The sequence below is a fragment of the Planococcus citri genome, chromosome 5 (assembly GCF_950023065.1).
Source record: "Planococcus citri chromosome 5, ihPlaCitr1.1, whole genome shotgun sequence".
NCBI classification, from domain to species: domain Eukaryota; kingdom Metazoa; phylum Arthropoda; class Insecta; order Hemiptera; family Pseudococcidae; genus Planococcus; species Planococcus citri.
In genome coordinates this window covers 68,281,832-68,308,941 of record NC_088681.1, presented here as the reverse complement: position 1 = coordinate 68,308,941, position 27,110 = coordinate 68,281,832, and the positions used below count along the sequence as shown (strand labels likewise).

At 35.6% G+C, this 27,110-nt stretch overlaps 1 protein-coding gene across 1 annotated transcript in view; it reads left to right on the top strand.

Moving 5' to 3' along the window:
- kek2 (kekkon 2) overlaps nucleotides 1-26,317 on the top strand; it is a 597,210-nt gene extending 570,893 nt beyond the window's left edge. The window contains exon 5 of the mRNA XM_065365265.1: nucleotides 16,036-26,317. Coding sequence (XP_065221337.1) covers nucleotides 16,424-18,775 — 2,352 coding nt within the window. The 5' untranslated portion in view covers nucleotides 16,036-16,423 and the 3' untranslated portion in view covers nucleotides 18,776-26,317. The remainder of the gene's footprint in view (nucleotides 1-16,035) is intronic.
- The last annotated feature ends 793 nt before the right edge of the window (nucleotides 26,318-27,110 follow it).

Below are 27,110 nucleotides of genomic sequence, written 5' to 3'. Positions count from 1 at the left end.
TCTGGTTTTTATCATTTTTGGCACAAGATTTTCAAAAATTCGCCAAAAATCGAAAAATACACATTAGGATCTAAAATTTGGGCAGGTGATGAATTTTCGCATGCTTTTTCAATTTAACTTCGTTCAGTTCAAAAATGTTCCATGGGTTGGGATATTACCCACGTAAAATTGTCCTCCTGGCGCAGAATCCGCCTCCTGATTTCTAACTTTTTCGAAGCGCTCAAGGGAACGTTTTGAGCTAGTAAAACCCAATTTACATTAGATGCTGAAGCCAAGCTGGATCGAAAGAGTTTATGCTTTATGATAAAACGTACGTAACCGAAATTCGTTTCTGAAGTTTTTTGCAAATTTCCGAAAAATCAAAACTTCCAAGCAGCTGTTTTGAGGGCGACTTTTATATGTACACTTTTCTCTTCATTTCAAAAACCACCAATTTTAAGCTTTTCTGAGACCTTCGCCGAATTTCTAGAAGAGACGAAAATGAATTTTATAAGCGTTTACTCGCGTTAAAAATTATTTTCACAGTTCTTATGGCAATTTTTGAAAATCTGGAATTTACCAAAAAAGACCGGAAATGACCTTCAATTGACTCAACATGTTGAAATAAAGATATTAAGTGAATTTCAGCTGTCCAACTTCGTTTGATGAATTTTAGTGAAAATTTCAAATTTTTAGAAATCTGTTGGAGGCTCCAGAACAGCTAAAAACAGTTCGAAACTTTTCCCTATCGATTCGTAGGCTCAAAAATAAGCTATCTTTATCTATATACTTATTGAATTTTAGTACTTTAGGTCCATTTAGTAACACTCTGATTTTTCTCATATTTAACACTTACCTAATTTTCAAAAATTCATCAAACATCAAAAAATAATCATTAGCATCTGAAATTTAGGACAGCAGATGCATTTTTGCATGGTTTTTCGATTTAGCCTCCTTCAGATCAAAAATATTACACGGGTTGGGATGTTTTGCGCGTGAGAACGTCCTCCTGGCGCAGAATCCGCCTCCTGATTTCCAACTTTTTCGAACCGCTCAAGGGAACGTTTTGAGCTAGTGAAACCCAATTTACATAAGATACTGAAGCCAAGCTGGATCGAATGAGTTTATGATAAAACGTACGTAAGGTAGAGTGGGGTAATTGCAAAGGACTATTACACAGATGAAGTTAAAATTTGTACCACTTATACTTCAGGGGGTTCTCTATAAATGGTGAAATTTTGATACAATTTGGTCCACAAATTGTGAAGAAAATTGCAATCTTAAAATTTGAAAATCGACTTTTGCATTTACCCCATGTTAGGGTAAGTGCAAAAGTGAGCAATATTTTTTTTATTTTTTTTGAATTTTCAACACACTCACTGCATTCTACGTGTCATTTGCTAACTTTTGATGTATTCGTGGTCCACGGCTCCCAGCACCTCTTGAGAGTAGGTGACCCCCCCCCCCCACAAAATGGTGACACATGCAATGGTATGTTTTCGATATCGCTGACCACGAATATTGCCTTAGTTTTTCGAATCGACTTCACCCATGGCCCTCAAAACCTCCCCCAACAGGTAAAAGTCCAAAAAAATTGTTGGGGTCCGTGGATGAGGTTCAATCACAAATCTGACGTCATATTCGTGTTCAGCGTCACCAAAAACATACTATTCCATGTGTCACACGAACAAAACGCTTTTTTGAACTATTGCCCCCTTTGAGGAGGTGCTGGGGGCCATGGATGGGGTCCAATCATAAATCTGACGTCATATTCGTGTTCAGCGTCGCCGAAAACATACAATTCGATATATCACATGCCCCAGATTTTCTTTTGAAAGTTTCACCCAAAATTGGGGGTGGGGGTGCTCCCCTTCTGTCAAGAGTTCCATCTTGAAACCTAAATATTTCGAAAAAGCATCAAAATGTACATCTATGGAAATTTTTTCAAAATTTTAAATGGTAGATCCCACTTACAGCGCCATTTTGAAATTTGAACTTTCAAATTGAAAGTTCAACTTTCAACTTTTGAAAATTTCAAAATACTTAAAAAGTTTAAAATTCAATGCTCTTTTGAACTGTGAAGTTAGTTTTGATCAAAGTATCATAGTTTTGGAGGAATGGGCTGCTGAAGTTGAGTACCTCGAGACAATGTGAAAATAATGGAAGCCCCCCTACCCGCCCCCTGAGGGGGTTGGGACCAAACTGATTGCGGCTTTCTTACTTACTTGGTGGGTAGATATTGTAAAAAAAATTGAGCTAAATCGAAGGACATGACCCAAAAACGTTGGTTGAGTTGACATGGAATGACCCAATAAATGGCAAATCACAATAGTTTTTTGATAAAATATCGTCTGATGTGTCTACTTGACCGACCCACTTGAAAAGTGGCACTTTTAAACCACGTTAAAACCTCCAGGACAATTCGAAGTGTCTGAAGAAAATTTAAAAAAATTTTGAAAGCTCCTGAATCGCCTGATTGCGATCGCTTTCAAGTCGGCCTCGTACACCGTTGCATGGTTCAGACAAAATAAATAGGTACATCTTTCAATTTGAATCTCAAAATTTCCTCCTGGCGCAGAAGCCCCCTCCTCGGATTCCTAGCTTTTGTTAGGCTCACAAGGGAACGTTTTCAACTGGCACCCTTTAATTTGAATAAAATAAAGATTAGATTAAAAGAGCATTTTCTAAACCTTTAGCAACCAAAATTTTACATGATAAGAATCATTTTTGGAATTTTGACGAATTTTTAAAATTAGAAAAAGTATAATTTACCCACTGTTATTGTTGCGATTTTCAATTTTTTCATAATGTTTACATATTTTTAAAACAAAATAAACCAGCGTGAGTTGTATTTCATCTATACCCTTTCCCCCATCCCTTGATTTTTTTCAATTTTGTCAATTTTTCAAAATTGCAATTCGACTTGCGAGTAAGAGTAATATCGAAATTTTATCGAATCGTGACAAAAAGCCAATTTGTGAATTCGCTCTTATTTTCCACCTTACAAAGCAAATGAGCAACCCTGGACCTTCCAGCGGATTTTTCAAATTCACAATTTTGGAAAAATACCTAGGGCAATATCAAAGAAGTGTTCGGGTTGAAAATGAGCTTAATCGATAGTTCAGACCCTGAAACAAAAAAACAAAGTGAGATTTTTCTTCACAGTGAAGCTATGCAAATGCAACGGTTTTGATTTTACAAAACGTGTTAATAAAATAAATGTTTAAAACGCATCATACAAATATATTAACTCCTATCACATCGAGATGGTCATTGAAAATGTACAATTTACAATTAGCGATTATATATTAGGTTTGGCGAGAGTGTAGAAATATGTTAGTGAACAAAAGCCAAGGCAGCTCTGCGAATAGACCGTTCGTCGTTGATCGTGCTATAAGGGATGATGAAGGGAGACGAGGGTAGGAGAGGGTACATGTGGTACTACCTTTACTCTATTTTCTATCTCTCTGCTCTGTATGCTTCTCTCCAACCCTGTACGGCGTTCGCGTATATATAGGTACAGTATTCGTCGGATAACGTAACAATAAATGCGAATTAGAGCAGTTAATATTCATAACTAAGTTATAATTTGTTCAGCTCAACTGTACTTAATAACAATAAATAATAAACGCCGTTAATGGGAATTATGAATCATGAGTGTGTTTGTTGAAATTTTATTTAATGTTTAACCTTTGTAACTTTCATCCGAAAGTGTAAATAATAGACGTGAGGGGATTTCGAAAACTTAACGAATGCCTATAATTTAGAAATTATTTCAACCGAAAGTTCGCCGTTAATTAGAAAATTTCGTGGTATTTTTCAAGTCGATATTATCCGTTGGTAGGTAGTTACTCGATTCAGTGGGCTAGGCACGATGTTGTTTTCTTTTTTTGCGCTGCTGCTTCTTTCAAAAAATTACGTACACGTTTCTGTTTTCTTTTGCCTGCGAATTTATCGGAGAAGAAAAATTTTCGCCGAAAAATTGCCTCTTTTTGCCCATCAGCTGTGACGATGATGTAAAGGAAGGCGTTTCGCGATGCGATGGTTATGTAAATGATGGCTCGTAGAAAATAGGGAATTACATTTTTGGCGCCATATTGCAGTTATTTGAACGTACACTATATATACACTAGGTTAGGGTAATAAATTTGTTATGAGCATACAATACACAATATTTTTACGATAGGTTTTTTTTTCTTCCACTCTGTTTTGTATATATAAATCTAGCGAGTTATGTTGTTATTTGTATTAATGCGAAGTGCGAACTCGTCGTAATGAAATTATTTTAATTAAACGAGATGGTATATACGAGGAAGTCGGATTGCGCTTTTAATCACATTAAAACGTAGGTATGGTGGGAAAATTTTTACGATTCCGAGCATCGGATATATCGAATCGAAAGTCAGTCAATTAATATCTACAAAAGTCGACGATGAGCTACCAAAGGGCTGAGGAGAACGAGAGGAGCAGGAATGTCGAAACGAAAAAATTGATTTCATAAATCGGAAATAGTTTGATGTAAATTAAAAAAGTATAAATATTATAACGTTTCGTGAGGTTAGAATTTTTATATGTAAATCGTAAATTACATCGTCAGTCATTTTTTTTTTAACGATCAAAACTTTATTATACGTTTACGTACAGTATTTATGTGGAAGAAGCAAAGAAGTGATGGTACTTTACGTATAGAGGGTTTTTTTCCCCAGTACATTACAAATTAAATTTTTTTTCTCATTTTTTAATCAACTATACGACGACGATCGTATAGAGCGCGGAATCGACTCACTCGTTTAGTTATACACCAGAATATTCGTACGTATAAAAAACCATTCTGTCAATATGACGAAAATTTTGCGCTCGTGTATCGGTAGCGAATGAAATTTTGGCTTTTCGCTGGTAGTTTTTTTTCGCCCGGTTTGTTGCCATGGCTCATGGGAAATGTAACGCGTGCTTTCGTTGTTATTTTTTTTATCTCATTTTACTGCTTTATTGTCAAATGAGCGAATGTTCGACTTGATGGCTTGGGATTCAAAGTTGGCAATTGCAATGACGAGATTTTTCGCATTATGCAGACTATATTCGCGTATTGTTAAAGGTTTGAATTTAAATGGTAATCGAAATTTACGAGATACGAGTGCTTACGTGGACTTTGTTTGGATGAAGTTTTGAGTTGTTTTTTTTTCGATTTTTAAGTGTGATTGGAGATACTAGCGAGTGTGTTACAGTTTAAAGAAAATTCATAATTATGTTCATTGAAATTCAGTAGTTTAATGAAAGCATTAGGTGTGAACTGTGAAGCTGAAGGTTCGTTCGGTTGGAAAAATTGAAAATTTACTTCTCAGAGTTGATCTTTTTCGAATCCAAAAAATTGATACATATCAGAATGATTGACCAAATTTTCATACCTTTTCAAACATTTTTTCAAAACGAGGGAGAGCTAGAAGAGCACTGGAGGGAAGGGGGTCGGTCGTATTCACAAAATTAAGTGGACACTCGAACTTGGTACTCACAAAAATCAAATAAAAGATATGGCATAGGTCATTTTTGCTTTAGGGGGAGGCGGGGGGGGGGTATTTTGACTGCGAAACCATTTTTTCAATCATCTGCCAACACCGTGAAGGTATGCAACGTTTTAGAAAACATGTAGATAAAATTGCATACTCGATTCGCCGTAAATACGTGAAAATCTGAAGACATCTTACGTTATTCCACTCTACTTGAACGCAAAATGAAGTAAAATCTTACGGTTTCGCTCAATTTGATTTTATAAGTTTCTTATGATGGTGTAGAGAAAGGATTGTCAAAACTTCCTTCCATATCATTCAAGAAGTGACACAGCCGAATTTTGACTTTGAAAGTTACAAGCTGAATGTACGACTTCTAATGATACATAAATACAAGACATACTCACGCATTCTGCGTAAGAAGACCGACTTTTCATCAAATAAAAATCTTCTCCAAACAAATTTATTCATTTTTTGTGAAAAATTTGTATAGAAATTGATCTCTTTACAATTGAATCAAATCATTTACAAACGATTCGTGATTGAACAAATTGTTTGATTTCTAGTTGAAACATTCGCGATGAACGGAATAATTAATTTTTAGTGAATCATTCACGAACGAATTAAATAATCGTTGGTGAATCATCCGCGAACGAATTGAGTAATCGTTGGTGAATCATTCGTGAATGAATTGAGAAATTGTTGGTGAATCAATCGCGAGCTAATTGAATAATTTTCGGCGAATCATTCGCGAACGGATTGATTAATCGTCGGTGAATCATTCGTGAACGAATTGAATAATTTTCGGCGAATCATTCGCGAACAAATTGAGTAATCGTTGGTGAATCATTCACGAACTGATTCAGTAATCTAGGTGAATCATTTGCGAACGAATTAAATAATCGTAGGTGAATCATTCACGAACGAGTTTATTTGTGTAATTGAATGATTAGCGAATGAATCGACTCATTCGAAAAATTTTTGGTGAATCATTCGCGAACGAATTTAATAAACGTAGGTGAATCATTTGCGAACGAATTAAATAATCGTAGGTGAATCATTCACGAAGAAACTGAATAATTTTTGGCGAATCATTCGCGAACGATTTGAATAATTGTTGGTGGATCATTCGCAAACGAATTGGTTCATTCGATTTATTTTTGGTGAATCATTCGCGAACGAATTGGGTAATCGTAGGTGAATCATTCACAAACGAGTTTATTTGTGTAATTGAATGATTAGCGAATGAATCGACTCATTCGATAAATTTTTGGTGAATCATTCGCGAACGAATTGAATAAACGTAGGTGAATCATTCGCGAACGAATTAAATATTCGTAGGTGATTCATTCACGAAGAAATTGAATAATTTTTGGCGAATCATTCGCGAACGAATTGAATAATTGTTGGTGAATCATTCACGAACAAATTGAGTAATCGTTGGTGAATCATTCACGAAGAAATTGAATAATTTTTGGCGAATCATTCGCGAACGAATTGAATAATCGTTGGTGAATCATTCACGAACAAATTGAGTAATCGTTGGTGAATCATTCACGAACAAATTGAATAATTTTTGGCGAATCATTCGCGAACGAATTCAATAATCGTTGGTGAATCATTCACGAACGAATTGAGTAATCGTTGGTGAATCATTCGCGAACGACTTGAGTAATCGTTGATGAATCATTCGTGAACCAATTGAGTAATCTTATAGTGAATCATTCGCGAACGGAATAAATAATCATAGTTGAATCATTCACGAACAAATTGGGTATAAATTGTTGATGATGATGAATCATTCGCGAATTAATTGAATGATCATGGGTGAATCATTCACGAACAAATTGAGTAATCTTTGGTGAATTATTCGCGAACAAATTGAATGATCATGGGTGAATCATTCACGAACAAATTGAGTAATTGTTGGTGAATCATTCGCGAACGAATTGAATAATCGTTGGTGAATCATTCACGAACGAATTGAATGGTTCGCGAACGAATTGAATGGTTCGCGAACGAATTGATTAATTATAATAATTTTTGGGTGAATCATTCGCGAACCAATTGATTAATTGTTGATGAATCATTCGCGAACGAATTGAGTGACTGTTGATGAATCATTCGTAAACGAATTGAGTAATCTTTGGTGAATCATTCGCGAACGAATTGAGTAATCTTTGGTGAATCATTCACGAACAAATTGAGTAATTGTTGGTGAATCATTCGCGAACGAATTGAATAATTTTTGGAGAATCATTCGTGAACAAATTGAATAATCGTTGGCGAATCGTTCGCGAACGAATTGAATAATCGTTGGTGAATCATTCACGAACGAATTGAATGGTTCGCGAACGAATTGATTCATTCGAATAATTTTTGGTGAATCATTCGCGAATGAATTGATTCAGTATTTAAAGTTTCAAAGATTTTTTTTAGGATGTTGATTTTAAAAAAAGAAAAGAGAACAGGCCCGAGTGAGTGCAAAAGTTTTTTTTTCATTCCAAAACTTTAAAAGTTGAATGATATTCTTTTTAAAAAATTGTTCACTTACTTCTACAAGTAGACCTTTTTTGCATAGGTACGAGTACTTTTCTGATTGCGCTCAGACAATTTTCAACAAGTTTTAACCACCTATTCCTCTTCTTTAACAAAAATTGGCATTCTTTCCATCGATTATTTCAAGAATTCAACTAAGAAATACATCGTTATAATTTTCAAAACCAGTCTCGTTCGAATAACAAAACACCTACACCGAGTCAGACGCGTCCACGAGAATAAACTTCACGCAAGAAGAAATTCTGCGCGAAAAGCAACCGAGAATGAAATTAAGAAAACATACGTTTATAAAACGCAGCCATGTAATGTACGTTTTCGTAGCCTGTTCTGTTCGTTCGTTTAAAATATTAGCTACTCGATTCGAAAAAGTAGTTGTTTATTTTGAATAAACGCTCGCTAAGTATTGTAGATCCACCCGTGCTACGTTGTGTACTTATTAAGTAAATAGCACGAAAGATGGAGGAAAAAAAATTAAAAAACAAACCTCTCTCATTCCAGTTTGGAAAAAAAAGTTGGACTTGGAAAAGAATAAGAAAAATATCAAATTTCAACGAGCAAACTTAGTTGTGAAGTGAATAGGTAAGGTACACTTGTTACAAAGTTCGTTCGAGTTTGAAATTTCAATTTTTTTTCTCTCTCATTTCTTTACATATTTACACGATGATTTTTAGTTTTTAACATACATAACAAATGTATAAAATATGTACACATTGTAAAGAAAAAGAAAATACACCGGTTCGAATACGAATAATGGAACTCTTACGAGGTACACTATACTATAAACCTAATTCCTCGTGCATTCAATTAAAATTTTTTCGACAATTTATTTCACAACAGAGCTCAAATAAAACATTTTGTTTCATCTTTTAACCTATGTAGGTAATGAATTACAAATTAAATTTTATCGGCAAATACCCACCGCCCTAGGTCTAGATGCATTCTGTATCTACTGATTCTCAATACGAATAGGTATAACTCGATTAAAAATTTACGACTACGAAGCCAGTGGAGCTTCGGGTTCTAATTCTTATAGTCGAGAATTCGCCTCGGTAGCTATTTCATTGGATGTATAAATAGTAGGCTATACATGTATGTTGAATTAGTTAACACGTACGTAGCGTATTTTCTTTTATTACTTTCTGATTACCGTAGGTTAAAATCCATTAAAGAATGAAAAGCCAACAAAAGATCGTCCTAAACCCACAACGCCACGAAATCCTATAAAATAACGCTTAAAACTTTTAAAGCGAATTGTAAAACGTTGCCACTTGTGTAAAAGGCCGGCCAGAGTCTATAAAAATAAAAAAAGAAAGATCCACGATGAAAAAAAAAAGCAAAAAAGAACCCTAGCAAAAATTGCATCGTTAAATCTATCGTGTACTAAAAATCGCTTCTTAAAAGTACCTGCCCGGTCCAAATACACGTTGACCAAATAAATATTAGCCATCTTATAGCCTGCCTTCCTGCTGTAGGTTGTACTTTCTCATCGCATATGTTCTCGTAAAAAATTAACGCAACAGCTTTAAAATTTTTAGTATGATTGGAGTCGCGAATTGCTGTGATCGATGAAGGTTATACCTACCCACGTGGTACCTTACCTGCCTACCCAGCCATTTATACCTACAGCAAAAAACGAGAGAAAATACCTACAGTCGTCGAGTTGACAAAATACGGAAAACTTACAAGTTTTCCAAATTTACACCTCAGTTTACGTATTTATAATAAGTATACGAGAAACAAAAAAAGATAAAGGGAGGCAAGAAGGAAGGGGGAAAAAAGAAAAACCGTATAGAAATAGCTGCGACACACGTTGATTCGGCAAAACTTGCGGAATTCGGTGCAATTAGCATACGTAAGTGTTAAATATTGTATTGTACACGCAGGCGAATGGAAAATAACTCAAAATACAAATTCAGCTTTTTGCACTTCATCATGAATTATTAATAAGCGCGCTTTTCGTTTGAAATACCAAATTTAATACCAACGAATAGCGAGTCTTAAGAGTAATTATGGAATTAAAACAGTGTGTTTTTCGCAGATTCGCCTCTTTTTTTTGTTTTTCTGATTTAGTAAATCAAATTACAAAGGACGAAAGTGCGAAAATTATTACATTCTCAAACAGCTTAATGGGTATTAAATTGAGTATTTCGTAGAAGCAACGTTTATCAAAATAAAATTGACAGATTCGCAGGTTATTTTTTCTTCACTGTGCTAACGAGCTAATAAAATGTTTGAAAGAAATGAAAACCTTTGAAGCTAGTAGACTTGAGACGAATACAATACCTAAATTTAATAGGTACGAGTTTGCAGGAAAAATGGGCAGATTCGTTCATTTGAATTGTGTAAGAATCATTGGATGGAATATGTGGTGTGTCCCAGACCTTAGGAGGAGTTTGACTGAAAACTTGCCGATTGATATAGGGAAAAAATATTCATATGAATGACACAGAAAATTTTCATGTTCTGTTTTGAATTTTTGAGGGTCCAAATGTAAATTTATTCATTTCAAAACAAGAAACAGATTGACCCGAGCGAAGCAAGGACGAATGTTTTTGAGAAATTGATTTCGAGAGGTCTAAAAACGATGTTTTTTTTCAGGAAGTTGATTTTGAAAAAAAAAAAAAAAAGATGACAGGCTCGAGCGAAGCAAGGGCGAAAACTTTTGAAAATTCGTATTCTAAGAGAACTAAAAACGATGTTTTTTTCAATGCAAGGAGTTTATTTTTGGGTTTTAAAAATTTTGGAATTGAAAAAAATTTCATTTAGGATGTTAATTTTGAAAAATAAAAAAGAACAGGCCCAAGCGAGGGCGAAAGCTCTCAAAAACTTGTATTTCGAGACGCATAAAAACGATACTTTTTATGCGAGAAGTTAATTTTTTCACTTTGAAACTTTAAAAGTTGAATGATATTTTTTTTTAGAAATCAATTTTGAAAAAAAAATTATACAGCGAGGACAAAAGCTTTCAAAAATTTGTGTTTCGATCAGTCATCATTCAAGAAGTGGTGGAGGGATCGAACCCATTTTTTTCGAACATTTGTCAATTTCTTGCAAAACGACCAAATTTTGAAAGCTCATATGTAATATATCTAAATTAGTTGAGTCTGGAAAAAATTTGTTTTTGAGAATCCAGAGAGAACTAATCATTGAAGATGTCGAATAAAAATTTTAACAGCTTCAAGCTAAACTTTCACGCTGAAAGTACAACTTCTAATGATAAAAACCATGTTAGGTAACGTACATTCTCGAAAATCTTCACTTCTTACGAACCGTTTACCCCAGACCCCTCCCCCTCATATTTTTCATGCTAATTAGCCATAGTCAGATATGGTTTGAACAAATTTTGGAAATGGTAGTTGAAATAAAAAAAATTGAATTGTTCTATGTATTACAGAATCGCTATTGAAATAATTTTTTAAAAAATTCGAAATTTTTTTCGTCTTATTTTTCGTGTTTTTTTTTTCAACCTTTTGACCTTCGAAAATGTAATTCAAAAGGAGAACAGAACAATTTTGATTTTTTTGATTTTGTCAGAGCGAAGTGAGGGCGAAAGCTTCAGAACAATTATTTGTGAGGTACCAAAAATCATTTCCAATATTAAAAAGTTTCAACGCCAAAATTTTGTGCTTTTTGTATTTTTGAATGAAATATTGCACCTTTTTTCGTTATATTACACTTTTTCCTGTCGGTATCAACCCTTGTGGATATTGATTTGGTTAAGTATATTTCTTAAATTTCTGAAGTTAATTCTTCATTCTTGATTTTTGAAAAATTGCTCACAAGGGAACCTTTTGAGGTGTCCGCCTCCGATTTGAACGGGACCGCGATTTGTGGAAAGAGCATTATCTAAAACGCCCAAATCCAAATTTTCAGCTGCCCAAGTTCATTTATCGATCTTTGGCGAATTTTTGAAAATCCAAAATTGACTATTTTGGCGATTTATGCTTTTTTCAAAAAAAAGTACGTACTTGATCAGTAAAAATGTTCAAAATGAGTCCTAAAACTGATATTAACCCCCCAAAATCCAAATTTCGCCATTTCCAGCCATTCTGGAGCCTCCAGTGCCATTTTTCAATTTCTCCAGAAGGCGTGAACATGAAGTTGGGCAGCTAAAACTCGAGTTGTGTGTTATACTCGACCTGTTTAACGAATTTACCCGCACTAGAGCCGATTCTAAAGGGGACACCTCAAGAGTGGTTTTTTGACCTGTTTTTTTACAAAATAAAAATATTGAAAAATCAAAAATTTCCCGTTTGCGAGAAAATTTTTGAAATTTGCGCGAATTGCAGTATTTTATCATGAACTAACCCCACGAGGAGGGCGAATTTCGCCATTTCCAGCCTTTCTGGGGCCTCCCTTCAATTTTTGGATATTTTTATTATGAAAAAGGCATGTCAAAAAACTACTCTTGAGTTGTCCCCTCCAGAATCGGCTCAAATGTAGATAAATTCGTTAAACAGGTCGGGTATAACACACAACTCGATTTTTAGCTGCCCAACTTCATATTCATTCCTTCTGAAGCAAATCGAAAATTCTGGAGAAATTTAAAAATCGCGCTGGAGCCTCCAAAATGGCTGGAAATGGTGAAATTCGTCCTCGTGGGATTATAGTTCACGACAAAATACTGCGATTCGCGCAAATTTTGAAAATTTTCTCGCAAATGGGAAATTTTTGATTTTTGAATATTTTTATTTTGAAAAAAAGCTGGTCAAAAAACCACTCTTGAGCTGCACAACTTCATATTCACGCCTTCTGGAGCAAATTCAAAATTCTGGAGAGATTGAAAAATCGCGCTGGAGCCTCCAAAATTGCTGGAAATGGCGAAATTTGGATTTGGGGGGTTAATATCAGTTTTAGGACTTATTTTGAACATTTTTATTGATCAAGTACGTACTTTTTAAAAAAAAGCATAAATCACTAAAATAGTCAATTTTGGATTTTCAAAAATTCGCCAAAAATCGAAAAATGAACTTCGTAAGCTGAAAATGTGGATTTGGGGGTTTTAGAAAATGCTTTTTCAAAAAATCGTGGTCCCGTTCAAATCGGAAGCGGACACCTCAAGAGGTTCCCTTGTCAGTAAAAGCGAGAGCAAAAGCATTAGGAAAAAAATTGATAATTCGAAAAGTAAAATGACCTATGCAAAATGTTGATTTTCATAGCTCCAACACTTAAAAATTTTAGTACCTGGGTTATTCCATGTCAACTCAACCAACGTATTTTGAGTCATGTCTTTCGATTTCGCTCAATTTTTTTTTACAATATATTCCCACCCAGTAAGTAAGAACCCCGCAATTAGTTTGGTCCCAGCCTCCTCGGGGGGCGGGTGAGGGGCCTGCATTATTTTCACATTGTCTCGAGGTACTCAACTTCAGCAGCCGATTCCTTCCAAACTATGATACTTTGATCAAAACTGATTTCACAGTTCAAAAGGGCATTGCATTTAGAACTTTTTAAGCATTTTGAAATTTTCAAAAGTTGAAAGTTGAACTTTCAAATTGGAAGTTCAAATTTCAAAATGGCGCTGTAAGTGGGAGCTACTATTTAAAATTTTGAAAAAATTTTCATAGATGTACCTTTTGATGCTTTTTCGAAATATTTAGGTTTCGAGATGAGACTCTATGACGGAGGGGGAACACCCCCACCTCCAATTTTGGGTGAAACTTTCGAAAGAAAATCTGGGGCATGTGATACATCGAATTGTATGTTTTTGGTGACGCTGAACAGGAATATGACGTTATATTTTTGATAGGACCCCATCAACGGCCCCCAGCACCTCCCCAAAGGGGGTAAAAGTTCAAAAAAGCGTTTTGTTCGTGTGACACATGGAATAGTATGTTTTTGGTGACGCTGAACACGAATGTGACGTCAGATTTGTGATTGGACCCCATCCACTGCTCCCAGCACCTCCCTGAAGGGGGTGACCCGCCAAAATGGTTTCATTCGTGTGACACTTGAAATAGTATGTTTTCGATATTGCTGAACACGAATATTGCCTTAGTTTCTCGAATCGACTTCACCCATGGCCCCCAGAACCTCCCCCAATAGGTAAAAATCCAAAAAAAAATTGTTGGGGCCGTTGATGGGGTCCAATCACAAATCTGACGTCATATTCGTGTTCAGCGTCACCAAAAACATTCTATTCCATGTGTCACACGAACAAAACGCTTTTTTGTACTTTTACCCCTTTGGGGAGGTGCTGGGGGCCGTGGATGGGATCATATCAAAAATCTGACGTCATATTCTTGTTCAGCGTTACCAAAAACATACAATTCGATACATCACATGCCCCAGATTTTCTTTTGAAAGTTAAATATTTCGAAAAAGCATCAAAATGTACATCTATGGAAATTTTTTCAAAATTTTAAATGGTAGCTCCCACTTACAGCGCCATTTTGAAATTTGAACTTTCAATTTGAAAGTTCAACTTTCAACTTTTGAAAATTTTTAAATGCTTAAAAAGTTCTAAATGCAATGCCCTTTCGAACTGTGAAATCAATTTTGATCAAAATATCATAGTTTTGGAGGAATGGGCTGCTGAAGTTCAATAGGTACCTCGACACAATGTGAAAATAATGGAAGCCCCCCCACCCACCCCCTGAGGGGGCTGGGACCAAACTAATTGCGGGGTTCTTACTTACTGGGTGGTTATATACAGGGGTCGGCATAAGTTAGTATTCCTATTCGAAAACTGATACGTTCTTTTTAACACCCTGTTGTGAGTAATGAGTAGATAGAAGGTCTAGTAGGTAGTGCGTTGTGTTCGTGGAAGTCCCACCAACACTTTGGTAATAATAGTTTTTTCCCCCGCTACGTCACTACAGAAAAAAAATTCATTTTCAGTTGAAAAAATTTTCGTTTGTGCAAATCGGAATACTAACTTATGCCGACCCCTGTATTGTGCAAAAAATTTGAGCAAGATCGGAAGACATGACTTTCAAAATCGCTTTTTTTTGGTTGAGATGACATGGAATGACCCACCTAATACTTTTCAGGAAATTATGTATAATATTTTCAAAAACAACAATAAAGACTTGAGCAAAGCGAGGGCAAAAGCTTTCAAAAATGTATAATTTTTCAACAGTAAAACAACATAATTTTCGATGTGAGAATTAACTTTTTCAACTTTCCAAATTTGGTTAGAGAAAAGAAAAAAAAGATCTTGCGAAGCAAATGGTAAAAAAAGTTAATAATTCGGAATCAAAACGACACATCATTCTTGAATTTTTGATGATACAAAAAGTTGATTTTCATGGCTTTTAGTGTTATCAGTTTTCAGAAAATTATCACAATATATTTTTAAAAATATGAACGAAACCTGAGCGAGGCGAGAGAAAAATCTCTCCAAAATTCTAAATTCTTCATTTTTTTCAGGAGATCATTTTTATACTTATTTTCAAATGCAACCAAATTTTTGAAAAATTTCAAGCGAACCAACATTATTTTTGATGTGAGAAGTCAATCTCTTCACTCTCTAACTTTTCCCAAATTTCGCAACTTTTTTCAACTCACTCAATTTTTCTCAACTTTTCGCCTAAATTGTCCTGTTAGGGACTGACCCCCCCCCCCTACACCTCCACCGTTCACCACATAAAACTAAATATAATTTTAAAATCTCGAATTAATCGATCGAAGCATTTATTCCAACCCACACACCCCATCTGAGGTGTGCTTGTTACCTCTCGACATTCGCGACGAATTCTATCCAAATTATCTAATTTTTTCGTAATCAAAAAATCAGGAAACGTCAACTCGCAATTTAAAAATTCGCCGGTAAAAAAAAAACCAAACCGAGAGACTCGAACGATAAAAAAATTTGGAACGAGGACCGAAAAGAAAAAACCGACGACGATGGTAAAAAATATGTACATAGAAACGTTTGCACACGATGAAAACGTTGTAAAAACAGCACCGTGCTGTTATTCGAACGCGAATCACGAATTGGCAAAATTGCGCATAACATTATCTCTAATTGAGTCGTATTTATTTGTTTCAGATTGTCAACCAAGAGCCTAGATTCACTTCGTTAGTTTGAGAGAACGCAGGCAACATCTCATTTTCATATAATCAAGCATTTTTACAAACGGTTCGGGAATCGACAATTCGCGTCTTACCATCAATAAGAAGAAGCAGCCATATTCGGTTAGTTATCAGTATTACTGCGCCGAAAAAAATTCGCATACACCTACGCCGCCGTCAGCACGATGCGTGAAAGAAATATAAACGAGTATAGAATAAGAAAGACTGGTAATCGACTGGAGGGTGTTTCGTGAAAGTGCCTGATACCCGAAGGAGTGGCGATAGGGGCCACGGTGGTACGACAATTCAACAAGGATGATGGTGTCCGCGAGACAAATAATAATAATTTTACTCACAATGTAACTATGTATTTTTGGCGTTTATTAATCCTTTACGCGTTGTTCGAGAACACGATGGCGTGCCCATCTAATTGCATCTGCAAATGGAAAGGTGGTAAGCAGACGGTGGAATGCGTTAATAAAAGCATGATCACGGTACCGGATGGCATCGATAGCAGCACCCAAGTGCTCGATTTCACCGGCAATAATTTAAAAATGCTGGGGAGCGAGCAATTCGAACGAATGAATTTGGTCAATCTGCAGAAAATATTCTTATCTAGGTGTCGTTTGACCCAACTCGACGATCGAACATTCAAAGGTCTAACCAACCTGGTCGAGTTGGATTTATCGAATAATATATTGAAATCGATTCCTACGGCGACCTTTCTCGATTACCCAGCTTTGATGAAACTCAACCTGAATGGGAATCCTTTCGAGATCATTAAATCGTATAGTTTCAAAACGCTGAAATTCCTCATCCACCTGGAACTGAGCAGGTGCGAGTTAAAGGTGATAGAGAAGGATGCGTTTTACGGTCTGAATGCTTTGGAATGGCTGAAATTGGACTATAATTCGTTAAAGTATATTCCAGGAATACACACGATACCGAGAAAACTGCACAATATCAATTTACAGCATAATCCTTGGTATTGCGATTGCAAACTGCACGATTTGTATATCTGGCTGAACGGTACGACTATTCCGCAGGCAGTTGAACCGATCTGCGATGGCCCAGTACGTCTGAGAGGTGCACCTATCAAGCTTCTGGACGAAAATGAGTTGGCTTGTTTGCCAGACGTGTCTCCGACATCTTTATATCTGGAGATCTCCGAGGGTAAAAACGTCTCTTTGGTTTGTCGAGTGAATTCCATCCCAGAAGCCAAAGTATCGTGGCGGTTTCGAGACAATATCTTACAAAACGACTCGATCATCGCTCCAGGGGTACATTTGTACTATTATCTGGAAGAAGGCAGCGTCGAAAAGGTCAGCGAACTGTTTATCTTCAACGCGAATGTCGAAGATAACGGTACGTTTATTTGCCAAGCTGAGAATCCAGCTGGTAAAGCTCAGTCGAATTACACCATTCGAATTGTACTGAAAGAGGAACCTCTACCGTACGTCAAGAAGATCCCTATCGAGTACATAATCGCAGCCTGCATTTTGGCAGCTGTCATCTTGATATTCTTACTGATCTGTGGAATCACGTGCCTTCTGCGATACCGAGTCAAGAAACGAAAACGCAGGAAGAAAGAGAAAACCAAAGAGCTAGCTCTGTACAACACAGACAGCGATATTCGTGCTTCGCCTATAACTCGAAATGGCGAAACTTTGGCAGTCTGTAACGACCCCTCGATACAGAAACCAAACGGTGGCATTTTCACTACAGACGGTAGTATGCTGAAAATGTCCACCATCGCTGAGACGGTCGGCAACGCGGCCATTTCTCACGTATTCTACCCTTGTAGCCAACTGCCCAGCGAGCAGAACCCGGATCTAATCAACGATACCGGAAAAGACGTCAGAAAACTGTCGAGCAATCTGGAAAGTCTGGTCATCCGGATGGATGACTCGTACATTGGTCGAGGTGGCATGACGTTGGTGAAGAACACCTCGATGGCCAACTGCGATCCAACGATAGCTGACAGTCTGGCGTACACGACAGCCATGTCTCAATGCCAAGACGCATCCCGAGGCTGGTCGACTCCTTACGATGGAGCCAATCAACCGACGTCGATTCCGGTCAACATCTGTTATAACCATTTCCAAGCCAGAGATATACATCTGACGCCGGATAAATTCATCGTCGACGGATACCCGACCGATTACGGGTTACCCAAGGTACCTACTCATTTTCCACCCATCTTGCCGGCGACTGCTTTCTATCGAACGCTTCCTCATCGACGTCATAATCAGTCATCGAATCCGTGCAACGTTCGATACGTCAGAGAAGCCGAATTCCTCACCCACGCCGTACAGCAGCCCGCCTCGTACGAGCATTTCCACGGAGCCGCCAGTTCCGGAGTCAGTACCTCTTCAGCTGTCGCAGGTGATGTTCGTTACAATGTCGAAGGGTATCCCAAAGATTCACCCTCGTACACATACACACCCCACGTATCGTTCTCCGATACGGTTCAAATACTCGGTAAATCATCCGACTTGTCGATGTCGTCATCCGGTCAAACCGACGGCAGCACGACCATGAACAGCTCGATGCAAAACGAAGACCATACGTCTTCGGGCGCAGACAAGAGATTGGACAACTCGCAAACCGAACTCAAAGATACCAAACCTCGTAGGGTATCAGCTTGCGCGAAGAATCTCAACGATAGCCCGGATGAGGGATACGTCGGCGAGTGTCCGGACACGACCGATGTCTAGTTCATTCCTCCCCCCTGCACACTTCCCTGTAACTTCGTATAAAGTGATAAATTCTCTTTTTCTCTCTCTCTCTCACTCTCTCGAGAATAATACTTATATTGTTGTAAATAATGATTTTTTATACTCGTTTTTCTTTTTTGATTTTTTCCCCCTTTTGATTTTGAAATTTTTTTTGTCGTTTACTCGATCGCGATTTTCGTTTTATTACCTACGTACATAATTATGTATTATGATTTTTTTTTCAAAGTAGTTGTGTATTATTCATTGTGTTTCACACTTTTTAATCGATGTTTTTATTATACTTACTACGTGTATGTACACTAACGATGTACCTACTTTTTCTCCCCCTCATTTTTCGTTCGGTTGTTTTTTTGTTTATTTCAATTTTTTTACTTCATTTCGTACGAAATATTTGATTGATTGTAAATGTATAATTGTAGAGTATTCGTAAAATTACTATGTTTGCATACGGTATTAATTTTCGAACATTTTCTAACGATATGGCTGTTATATGTATGTGTAAATTACTAGATAGATGGGTATTCATATAGTATGGCGTAGTATTGAAAAGAAAAAAAGAAAACGAATCAAGGAACAAAAGTTCAAATAGGTCATAAGATGATAGTCTAGTTTATCCAGCGTGGAATTGGGCAAATTTTTGATTTCGAATCTTTTTGATTCGTCTCGTATATTTTCGTCATACGAGGCACCTTTGACCAGATCAAGCATTTATGGTTTCGATCGTCCGGAAAATTAAGCTTCTAAGATTTTGTATTCTGTCACCATTCAAAAAAAAATTGTATTCGATTTATTTGACCCCCCTTCTCCTCCTCCTCCTCCTCCTCCTTCTTTAACCTACACTTTGTTAGAAAACCAAAGTGATCGAAGGGTAGCTGATGGTTAAGATAAAAAGGTGAATCGGCCTTTGGCTCAGATTTGAAAATATTCACAATGTATCTTTGGAGAGCTGAAAAAATGTTACCCAACCCTCCTCCTTTCTTCATCATGTGAAAAAAAAAACGTGTTTTTCACGCTAAAAATTTTTATTCGACTCCATGTGGATCAACAATTTTGCAATCTCTGTGGTATACAGAGGGACTGGGGGCGAATCCATGGAATTTTTTCCAATTTTTTTGCACAGTTTTCTAGCCAAACAGTTTGAAAGAAAATTTCAAAGTGCTATTGGGTAACCCCCCCCCCACAAAAAACATCCTGTCGGGGAGCCCACTTAAGGATAAATTGCACCCCCCCCCCCTTCGATCCTCCGGGGCAACTTTTTTCTTAAAGGGGGAGTCCTAAGGAACATTTCTAGCCCTTGTACTCGAAAAAAAAGTGGCCCTACTTACAAAATGGCGGCCATTTTGATTGACAGGTCAGCCGAAATCGCAGATTTTGCGTTCCAACTTTTTAAACCGTACAAAGGTAGATCGAAAGAGCAGGCAAAAATTCATCACCTGTCAAAATTTCAAGTGCTAAAGTGCGTTTTTCGATTTTTGGTGAATTTTTGAAAATCAAATTTAGGTCAAAAATGAGAGAAAAAATCAAAATTTTACCAAATTGACCAAGAAAGCTGAAATTTGGGATACACCCTATTTTCGACATGCAAAATCGATTGGAAACTGTTTCAAACTGTTTTGAGCATTTCTGGAGCCTCCAGCAGATTTTTGAAACTCGAAATTCCCACAAAATTTTATCAAATGGAGTTGGATAGCCGAAATTTACTCTGCACTCCAATTTTAACATCCTCTGAAGACGACTTCAAGTGGGTTCAAATCATTTTGGAGCCTCCTGCGACTTTTTGGAAATTACTGGAGCCTCCAGTAGATTTTTGAAAATTGAAATTCCCGCAAGATTTTACCAAATGGAGTTGGCAAGCTGAAACTTACTTCGGAAACTGATTTCAATACGATATGAAGTCAACTACATGGTGGTTTCAAATGGTTTTAAATAATTTTGAAGCTTCCAGCTACTTTTTGGAAATTTCAATATTCCAAAAAAGACTACATGACATCTCAAAAAGTCGCTGGAGGCTCCAAAACGACTTGAAATCCACCAGCAGACGACTTCGTAGCGTATTGAAATTAGTTTGCAGAATGAATTTTGACTTTCCATCTCCGTTTGATGAAATTTTTAGGAAATTTAAAGTTTCAAAAATCTCCGGGAGGCTCCAGTAATTTTCAAAAAATCGCTGGATGCTCCGAAACGACTCGAAATTTCCCTGCAGTTGACTTCGTAGCGTATTGAAATTAGTTTGCAGAGTAAATTTCGGCTATCCAACTCCATTTGATGAAATTTTGTGGGAATTTAGAGTTTCAAAAATCTGCTGGAGGCTACAGAACTGCTCAAAACAGTTTGAAACAGTTTCCAATCGATTTGGCATGTCGAAAATCGGGGGTATCCCAAATTTCAGCTTTCTTGGTCAATTTGGTAAAATTTTGATTTCTTCTCTCATTTTTGACATGATTTTCAAAAATTTGCCAAAAATCGAAAAACGCACTTTAGCACTTGAAATGTTTACAGGTGATAAATTTTTGCTTGTTCTTTCGATCTACCTTTGTACAATTTGAAAAATTTCGTACAAGTCCTATGTTGAAACGCAAAACCTGCGATTTCGGCTGACCTGTCAATCAAAATGGCCGCCATTTTGTAAGTAAGGCCAGTTTTTTTTTGAGTACAAGGGCTAGAAATGTTTCTTAGGACTCCCCCTTTAAGAAAAAAGTTGCACCGGAGGATCGACGGGGGGTGCAATTTATTCTTAAGTGGGCTCCCCGACGATGTATCATTGAAAAAATGACAAAATTTTCAATTTCTCGGTCTTCTGCCCCCCCCCCCCGGGTACTCTTACCTCATCCAACAGAATATTGTCATGATCATGCTTAATTTACGAACACATGAACATGTACCTATTCAAGGGTGTCACTAGAAAAAAATGGAGGAATTTTTTTTCAAGTTTCATCCCCCCTTTCTCCGTAATACACGTAAAAAAATAATGTCACATTCAAAATCTACGGTTTCGCTGGAAATTTTCAATTTTTTTCAGATCTCAACCCTTTTCCTCTTCATTCTACACAGAGAAATATTGTAAGATTTACTCTTGCTCTACTAACTCGTTAACTTGAATATTTAAAGCACTACCAGAAAAAAATGGAAAAAGGAAATTTTCCCAGGTCTCGGAATCCTCCCCCTTTTTACCCCCTCTTCTCCCCTCTCCTAAATCATACAAGAGAATATTGTTAAATTCGTAATCCATGGCCTCGTTGCAAATTTTGACATTTTTTCCAGGTTTAATTTTGATTTTATCTCCACCCCACACGAAAAATTAAATTATGGCCAAATTCGTACCTACTCCAAGACTTTGTTGAAATTTTTGAATTTTTTCAGATCATCTCACCCCATTGCCTCTCTACCACTTGCGAAGAAATATTTCCAAATTTGTAATCCACGATCCTGCTCCAAATTTTCACATTTTTTTCAAGTCTTATACCCTCTTTTATCTCAGCCCTACATAAAAAATATTGCCAAATTCATAATCTACAACCTCGCGTTTGGAGTTTACAAATTTTTCACACATCTCACCTAATTAGTAAATTTTGGCAAAATTCAATTGTTTTATTTTTTTCCAGGTCTGCTTTCCTTTCCTTCCCTTCCCAAAGACAAAATACAGCCAAATTCGTAGAAAATTTCGAATTAATTGAGAATTTTCCAACTTTTTCAAGTCCCCCTGTCTTGTTCAACCAAACAAGCGGTTTCAAACTTTGGGAATTCGGGTTAGCAACCCCCCCCCCCCAAACAAATCAAAAACAAACCTGATTGATTCAAAATACAAAATTACTGCATAAACTACTTGAACAAACTTCCCTTTTTTTTTTTGGCAACTTGAGGAGAGAAGAGTGTCTTATAGGATTTTAAATTTTACAAAATTATCCAAAAATTGCATAAGTGAATTGAAAACTTTGAAATTAACAGATAGGTAGGTAAGAAAAATTGTATTTTTTTTGAGGAGTCAGATTTTCAACCAAGCTTGTGAAATGTCAAAAAAATAAACTGTTTTTCACTTATGTTGAATGGGGCCTTCAATACACTTGGAGCCTTTCTGTAGATAAATGTGGGTTACACAAAACACAATTTTTACCATCTTATGTCTAATGACGCCCCGAAAACACTTGGTAGTCAGAAGGGAACCTAGAAAGATCATTTCCAAAGTTACAGCTGCCTCGTTCCAAATTTTCAAGTTTAAGCTTAATTATTTTTTCTTTTTGAAAAAATTAGGCACAAAAATACATTCTCATGTCTAATGACGCCCTGAAAACACTTGGTAGTCGGAGGGAACCTAGAAAGAAAATTTCCAGAGTTACAGCTGCCAAATTCCAAATTTTCAAGTTTAGGCTTATTTTTTTTTGAAAAAATTTGGCACAAAAAATACGTACACCTTTTTCTCTCTCGTGCCAAAAAAATACCCTCAAAACTCATCGGAAGTTGAAATTGAAATTAAAAATATATTGCCAACGCTTTTTATAGACTTTTTTCCTCAATTTATGCAATTCTCGTCTCATTCTGGAAATTTAAAAGCCATGTAGGACTTCTAAGTTTTCGTTTGGGTAGTTTATTTCTCGGGGGGAGGGAGAGAGGGAAAAAAACAGAGCAAAATCGGTGACCGATTGACCGAAAGGTTCCCTTGTATGCAAGTTGAATAACTGAAAAATTAGTAAACAATTCTGTAAAGAGAGAAACGTATTTTTTGGGCACCCAGTGAACAGATCCGAAATCTTCAACTTTGAAGTACCTATTTAACACCAGAAATCTATCAAAATTAAGATCATTTCTTCATAGAAATCGTGGCAAAAGTTACTGGCTGTCTTCGCAATTCCAGAAAATATGTACCTACAATTTATGATGATATCTCAACTTTTTTTTCCCCTCAATCGTCATTCGTCAACACTAAAATCTACACAACTAGATACAAAAAGAATTTCACGAGTACAGAATACATATAATTCCAAAATCAGAAAGAGCATCCATTAAAATCATTCTATGAATTTAAAATTTGAAAATTGATCCAATTCCGAAAAACTGTGCCACGATGAAAAGAAAATTTTCGTTTTTAATCTTTACCCAAAATACAGAATTAGAGAAATTTTTTTAAAAATTCAAGCAACAATCGAAATTTATTTTTTTTAATTTTTTAACAATATCTGAAACCTAATATGGATAAATTTCCAAAATACCTAATTAGCATCAAACATTCATTTTTCAAAATAAATGATCAAGATACCATCTATTGACAATTTTTTACTATTCAAACTGCTCTAAACTCATTTCGAGCTAAATACCAACCCCTGTAAAATGCTTCAATTACACAACTGTGACTGAAAACACTCACAACCTGCTCAAAAATACACATCAGTATCAAAAAATCAAATCAAAATTGATCAAAATTCTCTTCAATCACTCTTCACACATTTCCTGAGAAAACGAGATTGTCTTTCATTAAAAATCCTACCATGATTGTTTCTTTTGAATTTTCAAACATTCTGAAAACAATGATAAGTCATCACAAGCACTGCAGAAAACTCAAGACCAGTTTATTCCACATACCCTTTTATCCAATCTTTGTTTGATTTCCTCCGCTTTATGCCAATTCAAGCAGCTCCCTCGGCCCCTCGTACTCGTAAATACGACGAAAACAATTTTGATAACTTTTTCACACCTCAAAGAAAACATCTCCGTAATCTCAGTAGGTACTTACCTACCATGCTATAGGACATGAAAACAAATAAACATACAGCAAATCTGACGACATTACGAATAAAACTTGCAGACATTTTTCGCACGGTATACACTGCAAAGTCGCGAGCGAAGGCGCGCGTGAAATTTCATTAAAAAAATGTCTGCACATTTGTAAATTTACTTTTCGTTGCAATATAATAAAGAAGATTTGAAATAGCGAAGCTACACTATATTATTAGTTAGCTACACACCAAGACGAATACTACAATATAAATATGCTCGTGTACTTGTTTTTTTCTTTCATTTTTGTGTAAATATCAAAGGAAAAAAATTTACTTAACACTTTTATACACACACACAGACACACATTGTACCTTATAGTTCGCTTAAAGGGTCGCGTCGAAGAAAAAAACCAAGCCAAGTGTAGGCGAATAAAAAATAAAGTGTTCTGTTTCAGTAAGTTTAAACTGTGTAAATATGTAACTAAATGTTAATATTGCATTTTAAAATTAAAAAATCCAAAAAGAACAAAAAAAAATTACTCCGACGATATCGCACGTGTTAAACAACGTCTGTGTCGCGATACCAATAAATCTATAGTAATATTTCGTTGAAAATGAACCAAAAACAAAACAAAAAAAAGAAGCAAATAGAAAGTATACAATAAACCATCCTCAATACGTATCAGATTCAATATATACGCGGATACCTTCTACACTAAGAATATAAAACTACGGTTTACATTTTATTATACATAATCTATAAATTTAATAAATCCTTTTCGCCTTTTCTCTCGTCCTTCTACATTACAGGTTTTTTTTTTTTCGTCGCCGAATATGCCAAAAACAAGAAGAAAATAGTGAGAAAAAAACTCGTACTTGGTACGTGTTCGGCGCTGTTTTCTCTCTTTCTCATAAACGCAGCAAATGCACGACTCTTTTGGAAAAAGTTACGTCTTTGTAAACGACTTTTGCACTTGGTAACATTTCATTAACGACGTATCCGAAACAAAAAGCTCTCAAACGTTGCGAACACACCGTGGTGATATTTCTTCTTTGAAAAAACAAAAAGAAATTAAGACTGAATGTTGCCTAGATTTATAATTCAAACACAGCAATATACGTACTATAACTCTTACCGAGCATTTTTTTTCACCTATTCAAAACACAAAAGATCTCATAATATACTCTATTTCGCCATAAATAAAATTTGTACTTGTATATTGGACGATGAAGCTGCTCCGGATGAACATTAAGATTTTTTGAAATTTCGACACTATACCCAAAGTTACCATGTATAATAATTTTAGAATGTATTTTAAATACTTACTAAATTTTTTTAAAAGGTATATTTTTTTCTAACGAATAGGTAAGGTAACCATACCAAGTAAACCGATATACCATCAACGATAAGCTTCATTATAAATGGTACAAACGATGAAGCTATCATCTGTGAAAATTTTCTTCTTTTTTTTAGAAGGAAAAAAAAGAAATTCTCTCAAACGAATAAAAAAATAATGAAATATTTCTACTAAAGAGCAGAGATTCTCGTACACAATACATTGTAAATACAATACATAAGGATATTTACGCGTGAATGTACCCGATTTTTTTCTATTTTTTAATAAGCTATAGAATATTTCTATACTGTGTATTCATTTTAAATGAGATAAAAAAAATGACAAAAAAAACGAGAAAAAAAATAATGTTTTGTACATGTTCATTGTTACGTAATTATTATATTGCATATGTTGCACTTGATAAAAAAAAATGTAGTTTTTATGTTTCCTTTGAAAAATAAATCTTTACGAATAAATTGAATATTTTTTTTTCGTGGAATGATTTTTCCAGCAACCATTCGATGACGTTCATACATATAGAATGTCCAGTTTTTAAAAAAAATGGTTCCGTTGAGTTTTTCATATATTTTTTGAGAGTTTCCAGATCTATCAAAATAATTTCAGAGAGAAGGCGTTTTAAAAACTTGAAAAAAAGTGCATCGATTTCCATTTCCAATATTTTGAGCATGATTAGATATATTTTTTTTAACTTTCGAGAGCTTTTAAAAAAATAGTCAATTTCTGAAACTTTGATTTACACAAGTAGAGTAAGTAATTAAGTAGATATACTTATCTAATCTTCTAGTTATCAAATCTGATTTTTGAGAACTCGAAAAAAAGACGACTTTCGCTAGAATCATATCAAGTTCTCAAAAATGACTATCCAACATTTTGCCAGACTTTCGATCAATTTCCAATAACTATTTCAAGAAGGTAAGTATGACATTTTGATTTCACAGTATAATAAGTAGGCAAGTGCAAGTAGTACCTGAAATGTTTTCTGCCTACTGCAATAAAAATGTTCGCCATAATAAGTAGGTAACATGAGTCCTTTAGCGTTCAAAAGCTTGAATTTTTTGAGTTTATTGGACCCAAAATCTCCACTTCAAAATATTAACAAAAATATTTTTAAAAATCACTTGAAATTTAAAAAAATTGAAAAAAATACTGCGAAAAATTCCTCAAAACTCGTGAAAAATTAACCACAGAAAATAATTGAAAATAACATCAAAATATTACTTACAGTACCTACCTATTTGAAAAAAAATT